At 42.6% G+C, this 27,979-nt stretch overlaps 2 protein-coding genes and 1 long non-coding RNA gene across 7 annotated transcripts in view; 1 reads left to right on the top strand and 2 right to left on the bottom strand.

The window, feature by feature from the left end:
* LOC136792361 (uncharacterized) overlaps positions 1–537 on the bottom strand; it is a 36,283-nt gene extending 35,746 nt beyond the window's left edge. Inside the window, exon 1 of the long non-coding RNA XR_010836031.1 lies at positions 4–537. This is a non-coding gene — a long non-coding RNA (uncharacterized lncRNA). The remainder of the gene's footprint in view (positions 1–3) is intronic.
* On the top strand, positions 228–26,217 carry HDDC2 (HD domain containing 2). Of its 3 annotated transcripts, none has more exons than XR_010836030.1 (7): positions 228–356; positions 1,595–1,716; positions 3,572–3,674; positions 10,107–10,175; positions 14,170–14,308; positions 18,329–18,450; positions 25,893–26,217. XR_010836030.1 is itself a non-coding variant. In XM_059083973.2 (6 exons), the coding sequence occupies exons 1-6, from the start codon at positions 285–287 to the stop codon at positions 17,681–17,683; spliced, it is 603 nt and encodes a 200-aa protein (XP_058939956.1). In that variant the 5' UTR covers positions 228–284; the 3' UTR covers positions 17,684–17,933. The 3 variants fall into 3 exon arrangements, 1 of the variants encoding a protein (XP_058939956.1); XR_010836029.1 differs by lacking the exon at positions 25,893–26,217 and adding an exon at positions 19,294–21,022; XM_059083973.2 differs by lacking the exons at positions 18,329–18,450; positions 25,893–26,217 and adding an exon at positions 17,586–17,933.
* Positions 23,470–27,979, bottom strand: part of TPD52L1 (TPD52 like 1) — a 95,209-nt gene continuing 90,699 nt past the window's right edge. For all 3 annotated transcript variants that reach the window (XM_059083968.2, XM_067010701.1, XM_059083970.2), the window contains one exon: positions 23,470–24,114. In XM_059083968.2, the coding sequence (XP_058939951.1) occupies positions 23,986–24,114 (129 nt within the window). In that variant the 3' untranslated portion in view covers positions 23,470–23,985. The remainder of the gene's footprint in view (positions 24,115–27,979) is intronic.

The raw sequence follows: 27,979 nt of genomic DNA, 5'->3' as shown, positions 1-27,979 counted from the left end.
TACCTTGATGCTCCCAGTACCGTGCCTCTGCCTTGGATGGTGCAATGCCCAACGGCAGCCACTACGGCCAGGAAGGTGGAAGACTGGACAGAACGGTCGGAGAAAACCAGGGTGAGGAAATGGAAAACCAGGGTGAGTAAATGGAGAAGGAGGAAGGAGAGGAGGAGAGGGAAGGAGGGGTAGGGAGGAAGAATGGGAGGAGCTTCCGTGGGAGGGGCTTCGGGGGGAGGAGCTTCGAGCGGCGGCGGCGCTGCTGGCTCAGACCCGTCGGGATCGGTGGCCGCATGGCTGCGCCCATCTCGGGCCGCGGGGCCCGGAACCTGCTGCAGTTCCTGCGGCTGGTGGGGCAGCTCAAGGTGAGCGGGCGCCGGGAGGGCCGCCTGGGGCCCGGCTGCGCGGAGAGAGGCCGGGGCCGGCCGCGGGGCGACGAGGCTCCTGCTCCCCACCTGGCCCGAGGCCAGCCCCCTTCCTCCGTTCTCCCGGACTCGTGGGGTCGGCAGAGGAAGCCCCTCCGGATGGATGCGGTCGTGCGTCCGGACCGTGGGCGGAGGAGGCAAGTGGCGGAGACTGCGTGGCCGGGTTGCTAGGGCCGACCCCAGGCCGGGAGGAGTCCGAGCCGCGCTGTTCCCTGTGTCGGCCTGGCGCTCCGATGAGGCCGGCGCAGGAGGCCTTTCGAGAGGTTTCTGGAGGGGATCCGGCGCGGTGATGTGCTGGGCCCTCTGCCCGCGTCTGCCACGAGTACTTTTGGGGCTCACGGCCCCACAACCGGCCAAGTGGGAAGATCAGAACCCATTGGTCCTGCAGGGTTTAAGCGGAGTGCTTAATTGTGCTGTCTCACAATTACTTACAGAAATAACAAGACTTTTTTTTTTTTTTTTTTTTAACGGAGGATTTTATGTAGCACACACTGGAGTTACATCCCAGGGGTCCTCCTCCTGGCGGTCCACCCCTGGCCACACCCAGTTAATGATTTTGCAGAATTTCTCCCAAGTTAAAAGCTGATTATCTGTTTCATGCCATTGTTTCTACAGTTCATAAAATTCTTTAGAAATGTAAACTCCCGAGTCTCACAGGATCACATGATCTGAGTAAAAGGAAGAGACATGACTGGTGGGTAGCATGAAGCAGTTAGAAATGCCTTATACTTTCAGCTTCAAAATTTGGAAGTCTGTCGCTTGTTCACGACGCTTTCACCTCAGTGTTTTCTACTTGTGTCTAATGAGCTGTTTGAAGTAAAACTTACCAACTCTTATAGCTAGGAAAGATAAGATACTTTACAGTTTTGTTCTTATGTTTTAAGGACTTGTATATGATCTGTACATCAGTACATCGGTAACACGCAGTAACTTGACTTTTGGTCTTATGTATTGTATACTTGTGAATTATTCCTCTCTCCCTCTCTCTTTCTCATTCTCTGCCCTCACTGGTTTATTTGATTCCAGAAGTTGATCATTTAGGTTAGTTAAGCGGTTTTTAATATGTACTGAAACCATGACCCAGCTTCTGTGCCCTATTCCCTGGACTTCTCTTGAAGAGCACCGTAGATAGTTAAAATACTTATTTTTATCAATTGTCTTCTGTTCATTTTTATCAGAGAGTCCCACGTACTGGCTGGGTATACAGAAATGTCCAGAAGCCAGAGAGCGTATCAGATCACATGTATAGGATGGCAATTATGGCTCTGGTGACCAAAGATGAACATCTTAACAAAGACCGGTAAGCTGTGAACTTTGGTGCCCGTTAGGGTCTGTGGGTATGCATGACTCTTCATGACTGAGGCCTGTGTCACATTCTTGTAGCTTAGTGTATATGTCAAGAAAAATTACTTGAGGCAGACCATACAGATTCAGGATATGGGAAGGGGCGCTATATGCTGATCGCTTCAGTTGTTGTAAACTGTACTCTGGGTTTTCTCCTGGCAAGTGAAAGAGCCTGCCTTGGTCTCAAGGAAACTTAAGTGTGATGTGAGGGTTTCCAGGGCCTTGAAGGTAAGTGTCTTTTGTCTAAAATTGTATCCATACACTGTGTACCTTTCTTTCACCCCATTTCTGAATAGTAGCACTTATTTGTGAAGTGACTTTTTGAAATTGTATGTGCAGGAAAGAGCTGAGAAAGATATCCTCTCTCCCTTCAGTCAACCAACAAGTGTTTAAAATGGTTTTTGCGGGACTTCCCTGGTGGTCCAGTGAGTAAGACTCCACGCCCAATGCAAGGGCCCTGAGTTTGATCCCTGGGTGGGGAACTAGATCCGGCATGAATGCCGCAACTAAGACCTGGCTCAGACAAAATAAATAAATAAAATAAAAAATAAAATGCTTTTTGAACGCAGGACAAACTTTCCTAGCAATACAGTATAAGATAGTAAATAAAACCCAGATGAATTACACAGGCCCAGAGTGGCTTCCATACAGAGCACAAAATAAATTAAGTTAGAAAATTTAACCGGAGAGATCACCTGTTCTTGGGCGGTCTTAATGGAGGAGACAGAATCGGAGTTGACCTCTAAGGTGTTGATTAGGTGGAGAAGTAGAAGACAGCACATAGAGAGAAGGGCAGAGAAACCAAATCTCTGATGGTAGGAAAGTAAAGGTATATTTTGGAATTGATAAGTAAATCAAATTGATTGAAACAAAGGTCCATTAGGGAGTCTCAGGAGCCCTGTTATTCTGTAGATGGTGTAGAATTTAGGAGATTTTTGGCAGGTAGTACGAGATGAGCACGGTGTCAAATGGAGAGGCACGTAAGAACAGTCTGAGATTTGAACTGGATGAGAGAGCAACTGCAGGCAGGGACCCCTGTGAGGAGGCTGTGAGGCCTTCTTCTGCCTCGGTGATGGTGGGAACATAAAACAGACTGGCCCTCTGGGGCATTTATCTCATGAGCTGCCTTTATTATTTTGATGATGATTATCCTTAATCACTAATCATTATCACTAATAATTATAATCATTTGTTGAATAATCAACATGTTTCAGGAACATAAATTATCAAATGTAATTTTCATACCAAAGTTATGAAGTATTATTACCCCTTTTTTATGGATGATGAAAATAAAGGCTGCAAAACTCAGCATTTAAAGAAATTAAGTAACTTGGCAAAGGTCACACAGCTAATAGATGTTGATTGCTGGATGCAAACTCAGATCTGTCCAACTCTACCCATTTCTCCAGAAAGGGCCTCATTTTGACATCTGACTAGTATATTGGGAAATGATAGTTTTTGAATTTTGTATCAGTAAGTAAATGCTGTAACTAGATCACCTCCTGGCTTTTTAATCTAAAGTTATCAACCTTTTAAAGTGACATTTGAGAAACCAGCTATTTTATTTTTAATTCATGCTAACAATTTCCCCTGTATTCTCATGTATTGTGCTGAATATTAACTAGCAGCTTTGATTCAGAACTGTTGCAGGCTGGCAGAATAGAATTACTTTAGAAAATACTGCATTAAAATAAAATACTCTGTGAGGCTGGAGAAAGAAAACTGCATTATGTAACTTCAAAGTAGTATAGAGAAGGAATCTGTAGTGACTATACTTCTGTGTAATTATTCACCATTTCTTGCCTGGTCAGATGTGTACGCCTAGCCCTGGTTCATGATATGGCAGAATGCATCGTTGGGGACATAGCACCAGCAGATAACATCCCCAAAGAAGAAAAACATAGGCGAGAAGAGGTCAGTGTTGACTGTTGACTCCACAAAAGACCACCAGAAAAACCAACTGCTGAAACAAAGCTAAGTTTATTAGACCTATTGCAGTAAGGGAGAGTACCTCCTTGACAGTTTTAGTAGTGTCTCAGAAAGGAGGGTCAAGGGAGGGTATTTATAGAGTTTTAGGGCCTGGGCTGGAGGATGTTTGGATGCATCTTACAAGAGGAGCTACTATCTTACAAGATGGGATTGCCTAGAGTTTAGGGCATAATAACTTTGGGGTGATAGGGCTGGTGAGCCAAGGTCTTAACAAGCGTCTTGAAGGGCAAGCTGTCAGTACTCACTCTATTTTGGGTGGTTTACAATCTTACCTTCCAGAAGTAAGGATTTCTTGGAATAAGCAGTGAATTGGTTTTGCTTATTCTAAGCCTTGTTTAACACAGAGACAGGACATTTTGTTGGTTTCAGTTCTCATGGAGGGGCATAGAGGGGACCTGAACACAGAGTACAGATAGTACGGCTTTCATTAGAACAATGGAAATAGCTGGAACTTGAAGGAATTCTCCATGCTAGTTTAAGCTCTTTGGAGAGAAGTTCTATAAAGCCCAAGAATAATCATTATTATAATTAGTATTTAGTAAATTTTAAATTAGTCCTTTAATTTAGTGGTTAAAAGTAAAGAAAAAAATTCTGTATTAGTAAGAAATGAATAGTATCAATAAAACATTGTCTGCTGATTTGGACTCTAAACCAGAGTCCAGGGACAAAGAGGAAGACGTATTTGAAACAGAGACTGGAAAATCCAGGAAGGTTTTTTTTTTTAAATGCTGAATGGCTGGTTCCCAATTCAGGAATTATTGCAAGCTGCTTTTATTGTAGGCCAGAGAGATTGATCCTAAATGTCTGAGTCAACAGATCCTTCATCAAGGTGGTTTAACAGGGAAGGTTGGCTTAAATAGCTGTTCTTGGAGCTGGCGGAGGCTAGAGCTCAGTAGCCAACAGCATTTTTGCCCCTCTAGAGGCAAGAAGCTCTACCAGGAATCTCAGTTTAGGATTTCCAACACACCCTAAATTATGGTGGTAAGGGGAATAGTGTAAGGAATGTGTTCTTAGTGTAAATACAGGTCCAGAACACATGAGCATCATGACCGTCTGTAAAAAGGGAGGAGCTAAGGAAATGTTTCTCTGTAGGAGTCTAGACTGTCCTGAATCAAGAATTCCTAGGTTGATTGGCAGGATTAACACAAAAAGAAACCAGTTAGCTCAAGACACTGAGTTGCAGAAAGGAGTTAGCCCCAAACCAGAGGATGTTGGGTATTGACATAGGACATAGAGAAAAAAAGAGGAGGAAAAGACTCCTCAATTATATAGCACGTTTCAGGATATACGATAGTTTCATTCAAGGGTAAATGTATACCTTATGGAGGAGAAATCACATACTGAAGTACCAGAGGGTGATCAGAGACCTTAAAGTGACGCAAAGGAAGAAGATAGTGTTCCCGTACAGGCACACAAGGAATGTGAGGTTCACTCCACAGAGGAGCGAGTCCGAACCTTCGGAAGAAAAAACATTCAGTAGGAAGGATCTCCAACCACTGGAGACAGAGAAAACCTACCTCTGTCCTGACAGAAGCTGAGTCCTGGCTAGTGACATCCCCCAGAGCGGGGCATAGAGGGCACTTGACACTCAGACTGCTGCTTCTTCCTGGACGCCGTATCCAGGCAAGGATGAAAAACCTGCCCAGCCTCATTAAACCTCCTGGCTGCTGCCCACTCCATCTGATTTACAGGAGAATAAATATCATCATCAGAAGGGACAGGGGAAACGTCTTAAAGAACCCCAAGTTCTTGGACAGGAAACCAAAGGCTTGGGGAGTGCTGATACTTCATTGCCTCTTTCTCTGCTAGTTAGGATTCGGGACAGAGAAAAAAGATCTGGGAGGTGAACAGTTCTTTATGCAGATAGTATTTATGAATAAGATTTGGATGTCTGAGCCATAACTTAATATAATTAAATGAGGTTTTCTTGGCTCCTGGAGGTGGAATGCACATGTTGAAAACCAGGAAGTATCATTTGCCCAGAGGCTAGCCAACGGCATCAGAAAGGCGCTAAACCAAAGTAGGAGTGGGAGGAAAAATACTTGATAAAATTGGAAGGCTGATTGTCTTGGAGGAGAGTAGGTATTAAGATGAAAGGGAGAATGAAGGTGTAGAAGAGAAAATTCAGGGGGGCTGAAAGTAATACTTGTAGTCTGACTCCCCTCCTAAACAGGATAAAATAAACTTTATATTATAACCCTAGTTGGTAAGTGATGCCTGGTAGGGATCATTAAGAAGTCGTGGGATGAAGCTTGACTCTGGAATATAGCAATAGCAGGTTATATTCCTTTGCAAAGGGAAAACTTATTAAAACAGAAGGCAGAGTTATGATATATATGTACCTGAGAGTTAAAGCTGCTGAAGAACTAGAGGTTAAAAGGGGAAGAACCAAACTTTATTATGGGAGTAAACATGACAAGATGGAGAAAGTGAAAAATACAGTGAACATTTGACAGAGTGCTTTTCCTGTGCCAGATCATGAGCACTTTATGTATATATTAACTATGTAATCCTCACGGCAATCCTTTCAGGCAGGTACCACTATTAACCCCATTTTACAGATGAGAAACCTGAAGGACAAGGAAGTAACTTGCACAGGGTTCCACAGCTAGTAAATGGCAGGCAGGGTTTCCAACCCCATCTGAATCTACAGTTTGTCATTAACTTGCACTCTTCAGCCTCCCCAGTGGTGTGTGAGTGAGGACTGCTGCTTTCTGGGTGCTTTTGTCACAAAACGGACAGACATTTGCTGAAAGCTTCACTCGGCTCAGAACTGTGGGCAGATTCTTGACATGCTTTGCTAACAGGAAGAAGCTAGGGAAATTATCACTCTAAATCTGTGTGAACAAGACAAAACTCAGTTTAGAAGTGGGAGTGGCGGGGCTCACCATCAGGAAGGGAAAGTCTGACATCTTCAGCCATGTGTCCTGGACTTTAATGAAGTCAATTTCAGTGGCTCATTTGAAAACGTAGGCATGATTCTGTGGCATATGAGGCCAAACAAGGAATAACAACTAAGAGGTCTCAAAATGCAATTCTGATTGTATAATAACAAATGATATCAATGAGTTTAGGTCCAGAAAAATCATTGCTTAATTTCACGAAGAGAGCAAAAACGTATTTGTTTGCTATGTTTTGGTTTTTTAAAAGACATGGTGATTTTAGTCACCAGGAAGCTTATTAATAAGTCGGTAATCACACGTGATTTCCAAAAAGCCAACTCAGCCTTGGGCTGCATTTATAGAAATAGAGCATTTGGCATGATGGAGGCTTTGGTTCCCCTGTGTTTCGGGGTCAGACCACATATCAATCAGTATATTCAGTGCTGGGTGCATCGCTCTGAAGGAAATAAAGTAATCCCTTGTCACAGCAGGACTTTTATGTTTATAGTCTAAAAGTTTAGATCTTGATATGTCTCTGTACCTATATGTTATTCAGTTCGTTCTTTTCAAACAAAAGCAATGGGCAAACTTATGTTTCTAGAATAGTGTAGAGAAGAGCGATCTATTTATAAAGACACTATTAATTTTTGAAAGTGCAAAGTATTTTGCTGAGATTTATGAAAACGAAACAAGGGAGAATGCAGGTGCAAGATGCCCTAAATTTCATACCACTAAGGCTGCTGTAATGGTACAGACCATTCAAGATGGTGATGTTACTTACAAGAGCAGATCGTTGCCACTGGCCAATATGGTTTGCTCTGGAAGTGGTTGTATTCTATAACATTTTTTTCTCCCGGTAATAAATAATTATATATACAAATATTCATTTTTATTTTTATTACTTTTCCCCATCTCACCATTTGATTTTATGTGAGACCTTTGCCACTTTTATATACCCACTTTGCCAAAAGTGGTTCTTAAAACCATATTCTTTTCAAAGAGCCTAAGCTCTAGTTAGAAGAACTGGACCAGATTAAGAGGCATAGGATGAGGATAGTGAAGGAATTGGAAGCCATTTGAGAGTAGATTGCAGACCTCATGCCCCCCAAATGTGATATTTTAGAATTCTGGAGCAACGTAGAAATGAAGGAAGAGATGGGAACGAGAGGGGCTCCTGGGACTTGGAGACTAGAAATACATACTGAACACCCTCCATGCTCTCACTCTCTCATCTCTGCTTTTCTGTGGGTTTTGGCTCTCCAGGCTCTACTTGGGGCTTCTGTCTCCCAGCCTGTGCTGGACAACTCATGCAGATGGTCCCTGAGTGGCTGGTTTGAGTTACATGGCCATCCCTTGGACCAATCACTGGTCGCAGAGATTCTGGCCCAGCTGGGCCACTGTGCATCTGTTTGACGTTGTGTTTTTTATGAGGGAGGAAGGCAGAAGAACTGGGGCTAGGCATAGTGGAAGGACCACAGGGACAATTTTCAGCTCGATGTAAGGAAGTGCTTTCTACCAATGCTGCCTAAAGCCCATTTGGGTAACCTCTTGAGGTGCTAGGTTCCCACCACTGGACATGTTTGTGGAGGGAGGTTAAGAAGTGCCCAGTGATGCTGCTGGATGGTTTGGCTCATTACCCTTTAAGATCTCTTTTCAGTCTGTGAGTCTGTGAGCCTACGAAATGCTACTTGTAATTTCCTTTATGTTAATAACAATATCTGCCCATTTGTGTAGTGCTTTACATTTTGCAATAAAAACATTTTAACGATCAAAAATGAACATAATGGTATACAAAAAATTTCTTTGAGATTTGTAATTCACTGATACTTTCCTGTTGTCCCCAGACTCAGGTTTGTTTTGAACTCTAGTATGCTTATGGTTGAAATTCATGTGGGCATCTTGCGATTCATCCACAAGATGTAAAATCCATAAAACTCTTAGAGGAAAACATAGGCAGAACACTCTATGAAGTAAATCACAGCAAGATCCTTTTTGACCCACCTCCTAGAGTAATGGAAATAAAAACCAAAATAAGCCAATGGGACCTAATGAAACTTAAAAGCTTTTGCACAGCAAAGGAAACCATAAACAAGACAAAAAGACAGCCCTCAGAATGGGAGAAAATGTTTGCAAATGAAGCAACTGACAAAGTATTAATCTCCAAAACATACAAGCAGCTCATGCAGCTCAATATCATAAAAAACAAACAACCCAATCCAAAAATGAGTAGAAGACCTAAATAGACACTTCTCCAAAGAAGATATACAGATTGCCAACAAACACATGAAAGGATGCTCAACATCATTAATCATTAGAGAAATGCAGATCAAAACCACAATGAGTTATCACCTCACACCGGTCAGAATGGCCATCATCAAAAAATCTACAAACAATAAATGCTGGAGACGCTGGGGAGAAAAGGGAACCCTCTTGCACTGTTGATGGGAATGTAAATTGATACAGCCATTATGGAGAATAGTATGGAGGTTCCTTAAAAAACTAAAAATAGAATTACCATATGACCCAGCAATCCCACTACTGGGTATATACCCTGAGAAAAACATAATTCAAAAAGAGTCATGTATCACAATGTTCACTGCAGCACTATTTACAATAGCCAGGACATGGAAGCAACCTAAGTGTCCATTGACAGATGAATGGATAAAGAAGATGTGGCACATATATACAATGGAATATTACTCAGCCATAAAAAGAAACGAATTTGAGTTATTTGTAGTGAGGTGGATGGACCTAGAGTCTGTCATACAGTGTGAAGTAAGTCAGAAAGATAAAAACAAATACCGTATGCTAACACATATATATGGAATCTTAAAAAAAAAAAAAAATGGTTCTGAAGAACCTAGGAGTAGGACAGGAGTAAAGATGCAGATGTAGAGAATGAACTTGAGGACACGGTGAGGGGGAGGGGTATGCTGGGACGAAGTGAGAGTTGCATGGACATATATACTCTACCAAATGTAAAACAGGTAGCTAGTGGGAAACAGCCACATAGCACAGGGAGATCAGCTTGGTGCTTTGTGACCACTTAGAAGGGTGGGAGGGAGATGCAAGAGGGAGGGGATATGGGGATATATATATAGCTGATTCTCTGTGTTATACAGCAGAAACAACATTGTAAAGCAATTGTACTCCAATAAAGATGTAAAAAAAAAAAAAGATGTAAACTCCTCGGCCTCACTTCTGATATTTCTGTAATCATTTCACACCCTCCTCATTGTCCTTGTTTGTGTCTGGTGTGCTGTAGGCCACAAAATAAGTGCTCGTGAATAAATACATGTGAACAAATACATTTATTTAATGTACACAACTGCCCTCCTTGTAAGCCTAAATATTGTCCACTATTCTGCTGCCCCTTTGGGAGTTATTTGTAAGAGTTTGAGTCCATTATTTGGCATTTGTAGATGAGTTGTTAAATAAATGTGAATATGATTAAAGTAATGATTTGATATTTCAGGAAGCTATGAAGCAGCTAACCCAGCTCCTCCCAGAGGGTCTCAGCAAAGAGCTCTATGAACTTTGGGAAGTAAGTATATCTATCTGATGGGTCGCTTTTTATTGTAACTGAATTTATATGGCTCATCAGTGTTTTATTTGACTTAGACTATCTCAATAAGCTGTCTCCAACTTGTTGCTTTTTCGGTCGTGTCAGTTTCTCACCTCCCAGCTGCTGCAGGAATTTCTTAGGACTAATAGTAATTTTTCTTCCAATTTCCCTATTTCCCTTGTCACCGTAAAGCCTGGTACGGATACTGACTCACAGCCCCTGGATTTCCTCCTGATGCATTGCTCTCATCCTCCACCCTGTCAACCTCACCCCCCCCCACCCCACCCCCGTCTCTGGTCCTTGGAAGGAATGTAGGCCTTGGGGTAGTTCAGAACTGTGTTCCCACCTCACTCCCCACTTCCTGGCTCAGTGACCTCGGGCTCCTTCCCCTCCCGGAGTCCGTTGTCCATCTCTGAAACCATTAAGGGGTGTTAGGGCTGAGTGAGGTCAAGGCCAGGTGCTGCCGTGGAGCCCAGCGCAGAACGTGGGCTGCGTGGGCGCTCAGCCCCTCCGTGGTGCTGAGCAGAGCGAGGACTGCTAAGGCGGATGGGCCGGGGGAGGGGGCGGAAAGAGCCCGGCAGACTCTAGTGCTGCCACTGCGCCCCCTCCTGGTGCTGCTTTCCAGCTGCGAAGGGAAAACGACAGACAAACCCCTGCCTGCTGCAGTTTCTCACTTCCCTCCAAGCCCACTGACCCTCCCTTGCGTGAACCTCTAGCCCCAGCCCTTACGCTTGGCTAGCCCTGCCTCTCACTCCCACTTTTCACGTTTCCTTCACAGCCCTGCCCCCCTCCTCCTGTCTTCTGAACCTGACCTTCCACCTTTTCTTTCACCCCCTAAAACTCGTATGTACCTCCAAATAAGACCTTATTTGGAGCTAGGATTCTTACAGAGGTAATCAAGTTAAAATGAGGTCATTTGGGTGGGGCGCTTTTCCAGTATGACTGGTGTCCTTATAAAAAGGGGAGTTTGGATGTAGAGACACGCATAATGGAAGAATACCATGTGAGCACGAAGAAGGCCGTCTGTAAGCCAAGGACAGAGGCCTGGAGCCGTTCCTTCCCTCACAGCCCTCAGAAGGATCCAACCCTGCAAGTACCTTGATTTCCAATTCCCAGCCTCCAGAACTGGGAGGTAATAAATTTCTGTTGCTTAAGCCACCCAGTCTGTGGTACTTTTTACAGCAGCCTTAGAAAGCTAATTCTCTCTTTCTTCCTCTTTCCCTGATACTGTGCAGTGGCTACTTATTATATTCTTCATTATTTTTTAATTATCTCTATATTCTCTCTCTTTGGCTCTTTACTGCTATCTGTTAGAGTTTTGTACGCTTATAGCTGAAAGAAAGCCTGTTTCCAACTCCCTTATTTTATGGATAAGAAGACTGGACACTAAAGAGCTTTGCCTTGCCCAAGGTCTCTTAGCTAGCTGGCGACAAAGCAAGGCCACAAGCCTGCCTCCTAACTCAGCATTTTCTTTATGTCATTATGCTGTATGTTAATTAATTGAACAAGCTTTTATAGTTCTTTTGTATTCATGATACTGTGTCAGTTATTAATTGTAAGAGACCCTTGGTTTCCAGGGGCTGCTGTAGCAAATTACCACGAACTCGGATGGCTTAAAACAACAATGTATTGTCTCACAGTTTTGGAGGCCAGAAGTCCAAATCAAGGTGTTGGCAGGGCCATGCTCCCTGAAGGCTCTGGAGGAGGATCCTTCCTTGCCTCTCCCTAGCTTCTGGTGAATGCGTCTTCCAGCGTTGACATCCTTGCCTTCTGAATACGTTGTTCCAGTCTCTGCCTCCTTAGTCAGGTGATGTTCTTCCTGTGTCTGTATCTGTGCCCAGATTTCCCTCTGGTAAGGCTGTGGTCATTGGATTAAGGTCCGTCCTAATCCATTATGACTTTATCTTAATTTGATTACATCTGCAAAGACTCTATTTCCAAATAAGGTTACATTCGTACGTTACAGGTAGACATGATTTTGTGGGAACACTATTCAACAGAGAACACAGACTCTCATATTAACTTACGCACGTTTTAGATTCATGTACATTGGCTTCGATACCAGATTTCCAAGGTTCAAATTACTGGCTCCTCTGTTTGCTAGCTGTGTGATCTTGGGCAACTTACTGAACCTCTCTGTGTCTCAATTTCATCTATAAAATGGTACTAATAGTAGTATACCTATTTTATAGGGTTGCATGGCAATCAAATGAATATATGTAAAGCAGTTCGAATATTGCCTGACACAGAGTACACTCTATTTTTCTGTCTCCAGTCCATATGTTCTGATTTTGATTTAAGAAAATAGGGTCATTCTGTACCTAGAGAACTTAGTACTGGTTACATAGAAAATGGCAGTTGATTGATTTCTGAAATGTTAATCACTGCTATTCACAACTGTAAATAGCTGTCAGCCCAGAGGGTCACATCTAGTTAAAGCAATTAAATATCCTTGATTATAATTTATCTTTTACCATAGAAGTGTGAAGTCAAATTTTAGTAAGTCAAGGGAAAACATTTTCATTTTTTTCCTCGAAGTATCACAGAAAGATATCCACCCTGCCACCTGCATTTTGCTTTAAAGAAATAACCCTTTGAATCCCAAGGCAAAGCAAGAGGTGCTCCCTGCCATATGCTGGATGCCTGGCACACGCTCACCTGCCCTTGGATTGTTTCCCAACATTCAGCTGAGGATACTGTCGGGTTAACAAGTACCCCTTAAAAAAGCCTCTCTCTGTTCTATCCTTTGAAGTACATGTGCAGTATTTTGGTGGGGAGTTTGATACACAGCAACATGAGGGTCCTGGGTCCCAGAGGGAGAGTCACTAGGAGGTGGGAAAGTGGAACACATAAAAGACAAACTTTATATATGTCAATACTTCATGTAGGGCCAATCTTTCCTCAAGGGAGAGGGAGGCAACCTTTGATCTTTTTCTCCTTTCCTCTCTTTCTCTTTCCTTCGGTCCTCCATGTTGAGAACCTGGAACTTTCTCTTTCCTGCTTGAAATCCTTATCCTTCTGTTGTTCTGAAAACCCCAATCAGAGCTGCATCTAATAAAAACCAAGAAATCTTCAGTGATTCACGTCACATCACCCTGCTGAGAAAGCATGACAGGTTCATTATCTGAACACATCTAGGGTGGAATACAAATGAGAACTTGGCAGGGAAATCAGTTGGGAATACTTTGGTCTTAATAGAAGAATGGTTGTATATGGTATTAATTGGGACTGGTGGTTTTGTGACATGGGTCATGCACTAAGAAGCAGACTGCCTCTGATTTCTGGTCTGCACTGAGGAGGGAGGGAGGGAACAAAGGGAAGAGGAAAGGTAAAAAAGCCACTCCCCGTCCACTACCTTCACCGCCTCCCTGCCACCAACACATGCACATACCTATGGCCTGAAGAGTTCTCAGACCCTGGCTGTATCCTCAAGAGTCATAACCTGGAGGGACTTGATTAACTCCTCCCTATTTGGAAAGCAAGGACAGAGATATCCATTGTAGAGTGGTAACCGAAATTAAATGAGAAAGCTAGAAATTCACTTCAAAAGGAAAAGGAAACGTGACATTAAATGGAGAGGGAAATAATTTGAGAAGCATAAGATGAAATATTAGCTTGAAGTTGAACAGACCTGCTCTACCCAGGTGGATTAAAGAATAATGATTTTGAAGATAAGTTACTAAACAGGAAGGAAAATGCTTGGAAGTGTCCATGTGAACACGTGAGGCCTCGCAGGCATCGGGTGGAATAGATGGAGCTGTGAGCGCCGCCTTGCCACATACAGCGCCGCTGTTAAGCTGTGGAATTGCAGGTGACTAGTCTCTGTGATGGGTTTGTATGCAGTGGAGAAATGTGGCCAGTACAGAATGTGCCTGTAGCTGTGACTCTGACTTCAGGTACCAGAATGAGAATTTTCCTGGAATAACCTATCACGCAGCCCTGATCATGTGGCTTTAATTGTCCCTTTACTTAGGAATATGAGACCCAATCTAGTGCAGAAGCTAAGTTTGTGAAGCAGCTGGACCAATGTGAAATGATTCTTCAGGCATCTGAATATGAAGCCCTTGAGAACAAACCTGGGAGACTGCAGGACTTCTACAATTCCACAGCAGGTATGCAATGCTGTTTTCAATAAGCGTCACTTTAGTTTGGCTTAATTTACTCCTAGTGTATATAACGTTAGTCATAACATTATATTATATATCCACTGTTGTTACCCTCCTCTGACACTTCCTCATGGAGCATCTAAGAAGCAAATGGTGGGATTTACGGTATGAGGTGACCTAGTGCACAAGAGCATTGCCGCCCTGAAGTCTGAGCACCAGGTTCGTTCACATCACGCATACTTAGCTGTGTGCTTTCAGGCAGTCTCCTGACCTCTCTGTGTCCTCTCTGAAAAATGGAAATCATAATACCCTGCTTAAGACATAGGCTGGTTTTGAGATTCAAGAGAGACAATGTATGTCAAATACATTATAATATGTAAGTGCTTTATAGATGTCAGGTCATGTTAAGGTGGAGGTAGAAATAGAGACTTAAAAAGAGAAAACTCCAAACAGCTGAAGTCACCGTCGTCGTTACAGCTCTTCAGAGCACAGGCCTAAAGTCAAACTGCATGGGTTTGAATCCTGGTTCTGCCACATACAATTTATGTAACTTCCAGTAAAGTAATACTTAACCTAGCTCTGGGCCTTCATTTCCTTATTTTTAACTTGAGGAGAATTACAAAATCTACTTTATAGGGTTAATTTGAGGATATAATGGGAAGTGCGTAGAATAATGGCTGGCAATAAGCCTTAGCTATCTTCACTTTGATTCGGCTTCTAGAGTGAGGCACCAGGTGCACTGACAGCTGGTGTTCATGTTGCTCCCTGGAGCAGAACTCCATCTCTCTTCCCTGGGAGTTCTTCAGGCTCAGCTCAGCCTCCATCTCCCCTGAGAATACTGTTAGCGATGATTTGGGGGGGACCTCTCTGGACCCTTTTGTGACCTCATCAAGTAGAGGAAAGCCCCAGCTCCAAAATGTGCTCCAAAATATGATTTGCATTGTGATGAAGGTTGATTTGATTTTCCTTCTCTCTTTTCCAGCCCCACTACCTCTGTCCTAGACAAGGCCCTCATTATTTCTGTATTGGACTGTTGTTATAACCACCTACTTTAATCTGCTAGGCTCATGAGTTCATCCTGCATGTCTCAGTGCTTTCCTCCTTTGTAGATACAGGTATCATCACCTCTTTGTTTTTTAAACGTTTGTGGCTTTCCTCTTCCTGAAAAATAAAATCTTGACACTTTTTAAGTCGTCTGAACAGCTCTGCAGGCCAAGGCCACTCAGCCGTCTGGTTTCCTCTCCTAACCTTCCCTGTCACAGCTGAGCGGTCCCTTCTTTTTGCTCAGCCTGCCCTGGGTCTGCAGCTTGCCTTAGCGTTGTCACAGTCCGACTTGCATTCTCCGTAATGATGTTCCTCGTTGGGTTTCTTTCCAAAACCCCACTTGCCCACCCCACCCTATCGTAAGCTGTTTGAGGGCTGAGACCAACCAGCTTTGTCTTTTCTGTCCTTGATATAGGTGATGCTCAAAATGTTTGACTTTGGTTCAGTGGAATAATGTTGTAAACCAGGGGTCAGCCAACTATAGCCCGTGGGCCAAACTGGCCGCTGCTTGTTTCTATCAATAAAGCTTTACTGAAACAGCCACGCTCTTTCTTTCTCTGTTGTCTGTACTGCTTTCAGTGCTACAGCAGCAGAGCTGAGTAGTTGGCTGCAGAGACCAAATAGTTCACAAAACCTAAAATATTTACTACCTGACTCTTTACCAAAAAAGGTTTGACCAATAATTGGGTTACTAGATAGCATATTTCCCCAATAAGGTAATAAAAATATGTCATGTTTATGTTGTTCTTTGCATTTTAATACTATTATCTTCTATTTTGGTACATTCACAATGAAAAATAGAAAATGAAACATGAGACTACTAGTACAATCAAAAACTATGGGAGCTGGAAGGGTCATCTGGTTTAAACTCCACATTTTATTGAGGAAGAAACTTGAGCCTGGAAAGCGAGTGATGTGCCCACAGCTGAGTTGAGATTAAAATCCTCTGCACTTTCCACTCTGGTCCACTATTTCTAGTAAAAAATTAGTAAACTTAAACAGTGTAAATGATGTAAGAAATGGTTTCTTACCATTTCTTACCCTGGTCTGGACCAGGGTAGTAATGGTAAAAAAAGTAAGAAGTCAGGTTCTGGATATATTTTGAGTATAGAGTCGACAGGATTTGTGTATGGGGTGTTTATAAGGGGAGTCTGAGGATTTGGGACTTTCCACTAGACAGGAAAGATGGGGGGAAGAATAGGTTTGGAGGAAGAAAATCAGGGGTCCCAGAAGCCAAGGGAAGAAAGTGTTTCAAGAGGGCAGGAGTAGCCGTCAGATTTAGCAACATGGAGCTGATCGGTGTCCTTGGTAAAAGCAGTTTTGGTGGAATGATGGTAAGTCTGACAGCATGACTTTTAAACAGTGGGGCAGAGGGTGGCCTGGAAGCAACAAGGAGCGTGGAGGACAGGCCCTGGCCTGGTGGTAGGAGCTGCATGAGACAGAAGACAGCCACGGCTGGAGGGGCTGCAGAGAAAGCTGTATCCTCAGGACGAGCAGGTATCAGTTAGGGCAAGAAAGTGAAGGGGACATTCAGAGAAGAGACTGAGCAGAGCGAATCAACGGAATAGAGTTAACTGGAATGAAGAGCAAGCAACAAAAGGCACTGGCAAGAGAAGACAGGGAAGAAGAGACGGTGGGTTTAACAGTCCCCCCACCCCACCCCCTTCCCCGCGTGCCAGCCACCATCCACCTAAGATAGCTCGGAGCTTGGTTGCTGCCCAGGGCAGAAGCCCAGAGGGTGCCAAGGAGCCAGGAAGACAGCACAGACTAGCTGGTTTCATTGTAGATGTTTGCACTCTTGTTTGCATCCTGGGACAGCCCAGACACCCTGGTCTTCCTGTCAGTCTTTTTATATGTAGGTGCATTGTTCCCCACAACTAATTGCAGATTCAGAATGGACAGCGATTGTTCTCAGTTCTCTGGACTCCATCCTCCCTGAGTTTCCCTGGAGTTCCTGGTAGGGGTATCCAGAGGCTGCCTGGTGAGGTTCTCCCCAGCTCTGCCTGAGCTGTAGTTCTTTGCCTGATTCTCATCCTTATGCTTGATAGCATCTGGGGTGATGTAGCGTAAGCTCCAAGTGGTTGCCTTTGGCCTCTCGAGGACCTGGAATCTTACTCTGCGTTGGAGTGAAGTATGGGTCAGATCACAGAATCGAGCTCCTCACAAGCCCTAGGATCCAGCTGGAGAAACTGATGTATTCACTTGTCATTATCTTTTTCCCTATCTTCTTGCATTGCAGGAAAATTCAGTCACCCTGAGATAGCCCAGCTTGTTTCTGAACTTGAGGCGGAAAGAAACACTAACATAGCCGCCGCCGCCAGTGAGCCACACTTGTGAGATGCTCTCCTGTAACAAACATTTTATTTTTCTGTTTCATGGTATTGTGTTTTGCCACTGTTGGTCTGTTGATTGCCCAGATGTGAGTCTGTTTATTTTCAATTGCCTGGACTCCAGCAAGAAACATGATACAATTTGGACAGTAAAAGAAGCTACAGAACAGGGTGTGGTCCTGAAAATGCCATGGGTGAAGACTTGGAGGGTGGGGGGCTTTTTATGAACTGAATAAATAAATTTTTAAAACCTTAAACTTTGGAATATTTATTACTGATTTCAAGTCATCTTATTCTGAGTTAATAACCTACCTCCCTGAAGGCCAGAGTCATTGAACAATAGAAAATTTAATTATGATTGCTTTTAAGAAGATTCTTCAGCTGGCTTAGTGATAAGGATCCAGGAAAGACAAAAGTATCATAATGCATTCTCCCATCAGATGAAATGGTGCTTTATTCAGATTCCGCAGCCAGATTTTTAATTCACTATGATCTGCTTTAGGCCCCTGATCATAGACTTGTAAACCTGGTAACTGGTTCTGCGCCCCCCACCCACAATCCTTTCTGTCATTTGGGGATATAAATCTGGGCATGCGATCTCAAATAGCATTTCTCTTCCTCTGTTTTTCCATGGCTGATTTGTATTCTTCAGACCTTGATTATAAGAATATTTATCACCAGATGAGAAATATATGAGTTATTACTGGGCCACGGGACCTTATGGAGAGAACACATCAGACCTCCGACTTCTTCTGCTCATTTCCCTTTCATAGGGTAAGTAATCTGCCCGCTTGCCTTTACATGTTGCACAGCCACTGAACGGTGAGGAAAGGAAGGCTATCCATGCAAACCTGCTCAGTAGTTTGGTGGGAGCATGATGCCTGTCCCTTTAATTCAAATGTCAGTTTCCATTTGAAGAAGGCCTAAAAAGGTGAGAATCCTAGGCACCATTTCTTTGGAAACTCTTTGCAGTATCCATGGATACCCAATCTGCCGGAAGCAAGGTGCATGATCTCTTTAGGAGCAACACAAAGGTGTACATAGAGCTGATTTGCATTGAAAAGAGCAGTGCTGCTCTGCACTGAAATGCTGCTGCATCACAGCAACAGTATGTAAAAAGCAGTAACTAGTTGAAAGTCAGCAAAGTCTGGTTATTAATTGGAGATATGGTTAAGAAGAAAACAACTATATCTGTCAGTGTTTTGGAGTTTTTTCTCCTGGCATGAAAACATGCACACAAAATAACCCTTGATAAACTTCAAATACTTATAACCAGAAGATTTTCTGTGGCCCTGGAGTTTTATTGGGGTTGTTTGCCTCCTGTAATTTTCATAAATCCACACAGACTCTCGAAGTCTTTACTGGGTCAGACTTAATACTGGTCTCAATCATTATCCTCAGTTTTCCATTTACCTACCAAATGAGGCTTCACACTTAGTCCTAAACCTTCCTTATTGGGCTAATATATTTAAAAACAGAAAATGTAATGGTGTTATAAATAAAATATCCTTTAATAAGGACAAAACGAAGATCAGTAAAAGAAGATAGCTATTGCATTCACCAGCCGATGTCTACAAATAGTTAAGCATTATCAATCTAATGTTTTTTTCTTCTTAGATACCTGTGCTACTTGTCTGGAATTGGTCTTCTGAATAACAAACCCTAGAACTATGTTGCCGAGTAAATAATTATTCTCGGGTTGAACTGTTGGTTCGCAGACTGGCTCCCCACACGGAGGGCAAGGAGAGACTGCAGAAGAGGCAGCCACTCCCGCTTAGTAGGTGGCCAGTTCATAAGCAAGGCAACTTACATATGCAGCTTGTCTGGGGCGGCCTCAAGACAAGATCTCTGCACTCGCCTGTCGGAATCTTGAGTTTATATAGAAGCTTTAACTGGCTTCAGTCAGTCCTGTGTACCATCCAGATGGTCTCAACCATTACCGTCTCAAGGCAGCATCCTTGAAACAGCTCCTAGTGTGGGAATGGTAGATGGAACACACGTTACAGGCACAGGGATGGGGGTGAGGAGCTTCCGATTGCCTGGGTCCAGCTCTCTGGTCAGCTGGTGGTCACATCCTCCTGATGACCTCCTCCAACATGAACCCAACAAAAAGAGAATTCCTTGTTACCTCTCGGTAATGAGGAGGAGACTACCCCGCACGCAAAAAGAGCAGTGGCTGGAAGGGTTGGTCTGCAGGGGGCACCTCAGGCCAGTTCTCCCTGCCTGGTCCCTGGGGCTGATCCGGGTTGGGTGGAGGTGGGGGTGGTCCTATCTCCAAAAAACGATTCCTTGTTTTCCCATTGTCTGTGGGTTACCATTTCCCTAGCTCTTCCGTAATTCTCAATGCCCTTATATTTGACAAATACTAATTCTAACAGAATGGCCAACCTGTTCATCTTAAAGTCTTGTAACATACGCTCTGGGATAACGAAGTGCCTTGGGAAGTGCATCCTCTGTACCCAGCATTTTTATTTAAGTAACTTGCCAGTCTTGATGGACACAAAGTGAGATTGGGGATGATTTCTTTTTTTTTTTCTTTCTTTTTTTTTTTTTTTTTTTTTGTGGTACGCGGGCCTCTCACTGTTGTGGCCTCTCCCTTTGCGGGGCACAGGCTCCGGACGCACAGGCGCAGCGGCCATGGCTCACGGGCCCAGCCGCTCCGCGGCATGTGGGATCTTCCCGGACCGGGGCACGAACCCGCGTCCCCTGCATCGGCAGGCGGATTCTCAACCACTGCGCCACCAGGGAAGCCCGGGGATGATTTCTGTGGGAGACAGGATTATGTTATTTGTGGTTTGCCTTGATATATATACGCTTCATGGTAGAAACTGAAAGTCAAGTAGCAATGTAGAATAAAGAATTTTACCATTCTTAAATAAAGATTATCAAAAATAGCCGTAAGATTTTTGCCAAATATAGTTTGAAATTATATTTGAACGCCAGGTTTGAAGAAGTTGCTTTACATGTCATATTTAAATCACTTTTTAACCTTATCACCACCTTCCTTTATTGTACCCATCCACACTCCCATTTAATAAAAAGTGAGAGGAGAGGCTTGGGGTTAAAGTTCACAACCTTATGCACCATTTTACAGTGAAGTTCAACAACTTTCAAGCTGATGGGTAATTTTGGAACAATGCACTGTGGCAGAAGAGCCACTTAGATTCCCAGAGTTCTCTTCACGTTGACCACTGTGAGTGGCATGGCTTATCAGGACAGTTTGTTCTGTTGTCTATGGTTCAAAAGCAGATTTATAAGAAAATGTGTAATTTAGGGAAAGACACAGATTGCTTTGCTGACATGACCTACCAATAGTCATAGTCTATGAGTTTAAGATAAATTTGCAGTGGGCTTCCCTGGTGGCGCAGTGGTTGAGAGTCCACCTGCCGCTGCAGGGGACACGGGTTCGTGCCCCAGTCCGGGAAGATCCCACATGCCGCGGAGTGGCTGGGCCCGTGAGCCATGGCCGCTGAGCCTGCGCGTCCGGAGCCTGTGCTCCGCAACGGGAGAGGCCACAACAGTGAGGGGCCCGCATACCGCAAAAAAAAAAAAAAAAAAAAAAAAATATTTTCCATCAAAGTAACAGGATTTAAAAAGTAATGAATGGTTAAATTACAGAATGGCTTACTCAAAAAAAAAAACCAGTTTATTTTGTAATCACAATTCACATTGGAATTTTCAATTATTGAGATGCATTTTTGGTATCATACATGTTGTGCCATTTCGTATACTTGGCTGACCTGACCTGAAGCCGTTTTGATTCGTTAGCAAAAGGCTATGTCCATTGTGTGCAAATACTGTTCAGTATTTGTGGAACACTTTAAACTACTGCATGTGAACTAAGCCCAGCTGGACAAAATAGGGCAACTCAGCGGCCAGTCAAGTTGGGACATACTTGCCTGTGCAGTCAGGGAGAGCAGCTCCTGAGTGATTAAGCAGTGAGAAGATGAGACTTACCAACAAACAATTGATTTAATTATTCTACTCACACATCTCATGACAAAATGAAAAAAGATATGTCATGGCCACTATATCGCTCCCAGATCAGAGGGAATAATTTTAATTAAAAAACTTTTCCATTAATAGAGGTGATGTGAATATAGTTTTTACAAAACTGATGACATTAGAATTTTTTAAGAATGGTTTAAAATAAACAGCTAGGGACTTTCCTGGTGGTCTAGTGGTTAAGACTCCGTGCTCCCAATGCAGGGGGACCCAGGTTCGATCCCTGGTCAGGGAACTAGATTCTGCATGCTGCAACTAAGACCTGGCAAAGCCAAAAAAAATTAAAATAAATAAATAAAATAAAATAAACATAAAATATATTTTATTTTACTTTATTTTAGCTTTGAGGCATTAACACTAATTTTCTTGATTATTTTTCTACCTAATTTGAATACTGTGTTTTCAGATTGTAGGGTTGAGACTCTTGTGTGCAGAAATGGGTTGGTGAATGAAAATATGTTTATAGCAACATAACTGCATTTTCTAATACAATGCAGCGTGCTGAATGCAATCAAAAAGAAGGTGGCAGTGAGTTTACAAAAGGTGACCAGGCAACTGCAGATCGGTCACAGAACGACCAGGGACACGTTGCAGCAGGGGGTGAACAGCACAGTCACAAGCCAGCTGGACAGGGTTTGGCTTCAACCAGCAGGCTGGAAGGATAAATTAGGGAGAATGCCAGTGCTCCTCCTGGCAGGGCTCCTTTGTCCACTCTGGTTCAAGTTTATAGCCCCACACCTATTGCTCCTGAGATTTCAGGCCTCAGAGATTAGGTGGCCCTGAACCAGTTCGATTTTCAGTTAGGTGTATGGATTGCCCTGCTCCATTAACTTCAATGGAAATTTTTAGGTTGGTCTTATTTCACTATTTACATATATCCACTTCTATTTAATAATAAGTTAAAAAATGAACATACTATCTATATTATGTATATTATATGGATTATATATTATTTATATATAATATATAGTTATATATATTGCTTATTTAAATTGTGAATTTTTAGTTGGTAGGTCTTTTCTACATTCTACAGTGTACATTTTTAAAATGTAGCTATAGGATGCTACTAACAACAAATGCTACCTTCTACCTAATAACAAATGTATGTTCCCATTTAGAAGAAAAACGAAGCATATGATGTGGAAGGTAAACAGTACTGCAGAAATCTGATTGTACTGATTGATGCTTTTTTTATTCTTGTGAGCAATCTGCAAACTGGAAACAGTTGCAGAGCTCTGCTTCTCCCATTTTCTAGCAATTCCCTTTTCGGCTATCTCTTGCCCACTTAACTCAGTGGTTACCAAGTTAACTACTACGCAGGTAGATTAGAGAGAATTTTAGAAACGTAGATTGTTTCAGCATCCTAAGGTAGCTGAGGTTATTATTACTTACATATCCTCTCTCATATTTTCCAAATTAGCAGAAGTTGATTTAAAATAGCATCTGGGGCTTCCCTGGTGGCGCAGTGGTTGAGAGTCCACCTGCCAATGCAGGGGACGCGGGTTGGTGCCCCGGTCCGGGAGGATCCCACATGCCGCGGAGCGGCTGGGCCCGTGAGCCATGGCTGCTGAGCCTGCGCGTCCGGAGCCTGTGCTCTGCAACGGGAGAGGCCACAGCAGTGAGAGGCCCGCGTACCGCAAAATAAATAAATAAATAAATAAATAAATAAATAAATAAATAAATAAAAAATAAAATAAAATAAAATAGCATCTGCAGAATTATACCTACCACCTTGCAAAGTCATCAGCAGAACTGAAACGTAAAGAAATTAAGAATTCAAAGTCGTCATTAAAATCAATTATTTTAATTGCTTAAATAAACATAAGGAATTAAAGTAGGCGAGGAAGATGGGAAGCAGTTTGATGAAATTCTCAGTGTTATCCCATTCACTGCTAGAGACGGTCAGAAAGAGCTCCATCCTGTGGACAGAACTGAAAGGGGGCACTGAGCCTTCAAAGACATGCACTTCGTACAGGAGTCCAAGCAAAAATCAAAGCAAATAATTAATAGCTACATGTTTGGAAAATATGTTGAATTACACAAAAAACAAGGGTCGTGACCAACTGTGTACCTGCTGAAGCCGACATTTTAAAAGATGACAATCTATGAATACTAAAGTGTGACGGTCACGTGGTCCATCATCAATACAAATTCAAGTGGAAATCATTTAATTAAACTTTCAGGAGGAGCCATTTGAGGAACAAAGTCAAGGCCTGGGTCTTCCAGTGGGATTCCGGTCTTCATATCCGGATGCGCGCGGGCGGGACAGGGCCCCTGGAGGCGACTGCGGGCGCGGGCGGGGCCCTAGCACTGCAGCTCCTCCCCCTCGGCCCGCCGGGGGCCGCCGGCCGAGCTCTGCGCGCTGGCTTGGGCCGTGGAGCTCAGCACCTCCTCGAAGCTGCCTCCGCCGTGGTTCGCCCCGCCTACTTTCGTCTGAAACGGGTTGAGACGCACACATGCAGTTATTTCGTTATTTCTGTAATTTTAAAAATAAGATCGATGGCTTTCAAGTTCACAAATATACTTGTTTTCTTGAAAGGGGATGCAAAGGATGTAGAGAAGTTAGTTTCCTTTAGCAGGGGGCTAGGATATCACTCATATTTGGGTTCTGCGACTGGACTCGAAACTTTAATTTGAACAGATTTAGCGATTCTCTCTTTGTCTCTTCTACACTTAAAATTCCCAGTCCCTTCAGGGGCATATGCAGATCTGTGGATTTGCACCATCTACTCACCCAGAGAACCAATTTAATCAAATGGAATGGGATATTAGATAAATTCCCCCAATTTCACAAATGTGTGAACGCCTTTTGGTGACTCCAACTTGAGTTTTCCATTTGGGATTTAGCAAGGCAATCTGGATTTCTAAAAAATGTCTCTTGAAAAGCAGAGTGGCTCAATGGAACACGATTTCTGGTTTCTAATACTGTGAGAGTTGGAGATGAATCATGGCTTAAGCACTGCTCCTCTCACATCTTTCCAGGCAGTTGTCTTTATAGGAGGAATATACCTTAAAATGCAAAGTTATGATGCTTTACGAAGCTCTCTTTTTGTGTACTTGTTATTGGCTAATAAGAATATAGTCAGGAAGAAATCAATTTATAATTAAGAAATATGGTTAAGTATTTTGAAAAATTCCTTATTATAAGGTCTCTCAAAAGAATATTTAAAGAGATATGGGAACATATGTATATGTATAACTGATTCACTTTGTTGTAAAGCAATTATACTCCAATAAAGATGTTTTAAAAAAATATTTAATGGTCCAAAATGCTTAATGCAAGTCTTGTTAATGGCCACATGGGCCTTCCTTTAACCATTAACAATATGGAAAAATACTTTGAGGAAAAGAAAGGTATAGAATAGAAGATGTTGCTCCTCCCCAAATGCTGTCTACACCTCACTGTCACTTATGATCACTCACAAGGACATAAACCGCACTGGGAAATGTACCTGCCAATTGCCTGGCCTGCCCTTTTAAAACCTTAACCAGGATTTAAAAGCAGTTCAGTCATTGCAAATCACACACAAACTTTTCTCCCATTGTCACTAAAATCCCTCTCTGCCTCTGTAAATTCAGTTACTGAGCTGAATTTTTCCACTCTGCTTGGGATTGGAAAACTCATTCTGGAAAATGACAGATTATAAATATTTTAGGCTTGGGAACCACATGGTCTCTGTCACAAATAATCAAATCAGCCATTGTAGAAAGCAACCAAGACAATACATAAGTGAATGAGCATGGCTGTGTTCCATAAAGGCTGTATGAACAGACACTGAAATGTGAATTTTGTGTAATTTAACTTTCAAATCACAAAATATTGTTCTTCCTTTGATTTTTTTTTTAACCATTAAAAAAAAGTGAAAACCATTCTTAGCATACAGACCGCTCAAAAATAGGCAACCAGCTGAATCTGGCCCATAAACCTTAGTTTGCAGACCTCAGGGACAGAACACTGATTCCTCCTCTACTCTGTGTTATCTTAGCACTGGAAAGAAGCAGGGAGTTGGTTTCAACTATCTGATTGTTCACTATGGTTATTTTTCTGAGAGAGGCAAGATTAATTCAATGTAATTAACTCTATTAATAGTTCCCATCCGCCTCTTTAGTCACATTCTCTTTAGCAATAGAAGTCACACACAGTGTTGAAATCAGGTGAATACCAATTACTGATGTTTTCTTCTGGGCTTTGTTTTGTTCTTCTCTTCTAGTTCTTGACTTCTCAAATCAAAATAGAAAAATAAAGGAGGAAACCACTTGGAAATAAAGTGGTTTGGCCAAGAAAGGAGTGGACTAAAGGGGTTTCCTAGCCATGTGGGTTTAATAACCACACACTACAATACTTTAGCCAAGGACCTGCTTAAGAAGAGATGTGAACAATAAGCTTCTCCAGGACTCTTCCTTTCAAAATGGTTTTTCATCCAAGAAGTTGTCACTGTGTCCCCAACACTATAACTGCTCTTTGCAAAAAAATTTTATTTGAATTACTGAACTGGGCTTCCTGATCTTTCATAATAAAAGTATCCGGTTGAAAGGACACAAAGAAACAGTATGTATATCTTACCTTTTTTTATGGTTTTAATTCAGGCCATACAATGTGCTCACCAAAAAGTAGGGGCACTAAAAATATGTTCTGCTTGACATGGGTGCAGAACGGTCAGAGGGGATGTAGTTGCTCATGATTCACTGGAACATAGTAGAACATTCCAAATATGGTTTCATAGGAGCTGATTCTAGGTCTGTTTTCTGTTTGCTTGTTTTAGATGAAATAGAAATTGTGCTTATTGAGTGTACAGGTGACACCAGCCAAGACGTCAAGTAATACACTGATGTATTACAAGGATGTAGGCAGAAAGGACTAAATTTTATATGATTTTGATGAACTGGCAAGTTTTTCATGGAAAATCAAACTATCTACACAATTGGGTATAAAATAAGAAAGATCCATTGGGTGCAAATGCCAGATGGTGTGACAGATTGTGTGAAGATGGCAGGAACGGACCTCACTTCACAGCAGAACATTATTTCTAATAGAACACAAATATGAACACGATTCCCTTTAAGTGGTGTTTGAGAAATCAAGCTTAAAGCAGGATGTGTGAGTGGAAATACAGCACATAGACCTGCAAGGAATTTCACTCATCTGTACTGATTCGTGAGTCATTCCCTCAGCAGGAAATAACCTCAGGATTGAAAAGTTACAGAAGTTTTGGAGAAGATTCAGAACACAAAAGAAAGCTATGCAGAAAATAAACTATACACAGAAGGGTTAAAGGTCTATTGTTTAGTCTGGAGGGGAAAAAAAGGAATGAGAACTTTTAATTATTGAGGAAGTGGGAGGTTTGACACACAGCATGATTATTAGCTATTCTCCGTTGCCTGTGTGGGCAGAGAAAGAGGAACTAGGCGGTGGGTGGGCTGTGAGTCTTGTTAAGCCCATGGACAATCATACAGACATAGAATCTGCTTTCAGGAGGTCCTGACACAGGCTAGTATCCAGTTGGCTGAGTTAGTTTTGTGCATATCTGAGGAAGGCGGCAGGCTCTGTACCTTCCATCCAGATGCGGTGAGAAAAGTGAGAGGCTGACAGTGTGGATCAGACACTTAAATCATATATGAACCGTGAGCTAACCAGAGTTTCCTAAAAGCAAAGGAAAACAGGTTGTTCTTCATTCTTCTTTCGCTTCTTCATACCTCCTTCTTCTAAAGAAAACCTAAAAAGTACAACTTCTCCTATGTCAGACCTTGACAACAGAATCCATCCTTCTCGGATTGTCTAAGGCTGAGAACCAAATGTTGAGGAATTAACTCCTGGGGTTTTGGGAATCTTCTGTTTTGAAACTAGATATTCTGGCACGAGAAATGTCTGTGACACTGCAGGTCTCTACCCATAAAAAGCTTCTCCTACAAACAGCGGCAACTTAATGGCTCCTCCGGGTCCCTAAACACTCAATAAATGATAATGTTGACAGTCAGAGCAGTAAAACTGCACAACTAGAGACTGCTGGTAAATGAAATCAATGAAAGCATGGTAAATGTTGAGTAATAATTTCATTCTTGAGCCTTAAACACCTAATCACAGGTCTGGAAAAGAGAAGACTATGTGAAAGCCTCTTCTAAGGGGAAAGACCCTCCAGGTCGAAATCAATAAGAGCATCTAAGACCTCGACTAAGGAATAACTTATACCCTCACAGACTCTCATCTGGCAGCACATGTGAGGGGCTTATGATTCAGAAGCAGCTGGGTAATCAGCACGAGCCTATATGTGCTTTTGATCTGATTAAAGATCACACACAT

This window comes from Kogia breviceps, chromosome 13, assembly GCF_026419965.1.
Source record: "Kogia breviceps isolate mKogBre1 chromosome 13, mKogBre1 haplotype 1, whole genome shotgun sequence".
Taxonomy (NCBI): Eukaryota; Metazoa; Chordata; class Mammalia; order Artiodactyla; family Physeteridae; genus Kogia; species Kogia breviceps.
Note: the sequence above shows the minus strand (reverse complement) of the source record. Positions and strands in the feature narration are given on the sequence as shown.

Coding starts and splice junctions, on each gene's coding strand:
- HDDC2 (XM_059083973.2), top strand. CDS start 285: ATGGCTGCGCCCATCTCGGGCCGCGGGGCCCGGAACCTGCTGCAGTTC. Junction 357..1,594: donor GGCTGGTGGGGCAGCTCAAG/GTGAGCGGGCGC, acceptor CATTTTTATCAG/AGAGTCCCACGTACTGGCTG. Junction 3,675..10,106: donor AAAAACATAGGCGAGAAGAG/GTCAGTGTTGAC, acceptor TTGATATTTCAG/GAAGCTATGAAGCAGCTAAC.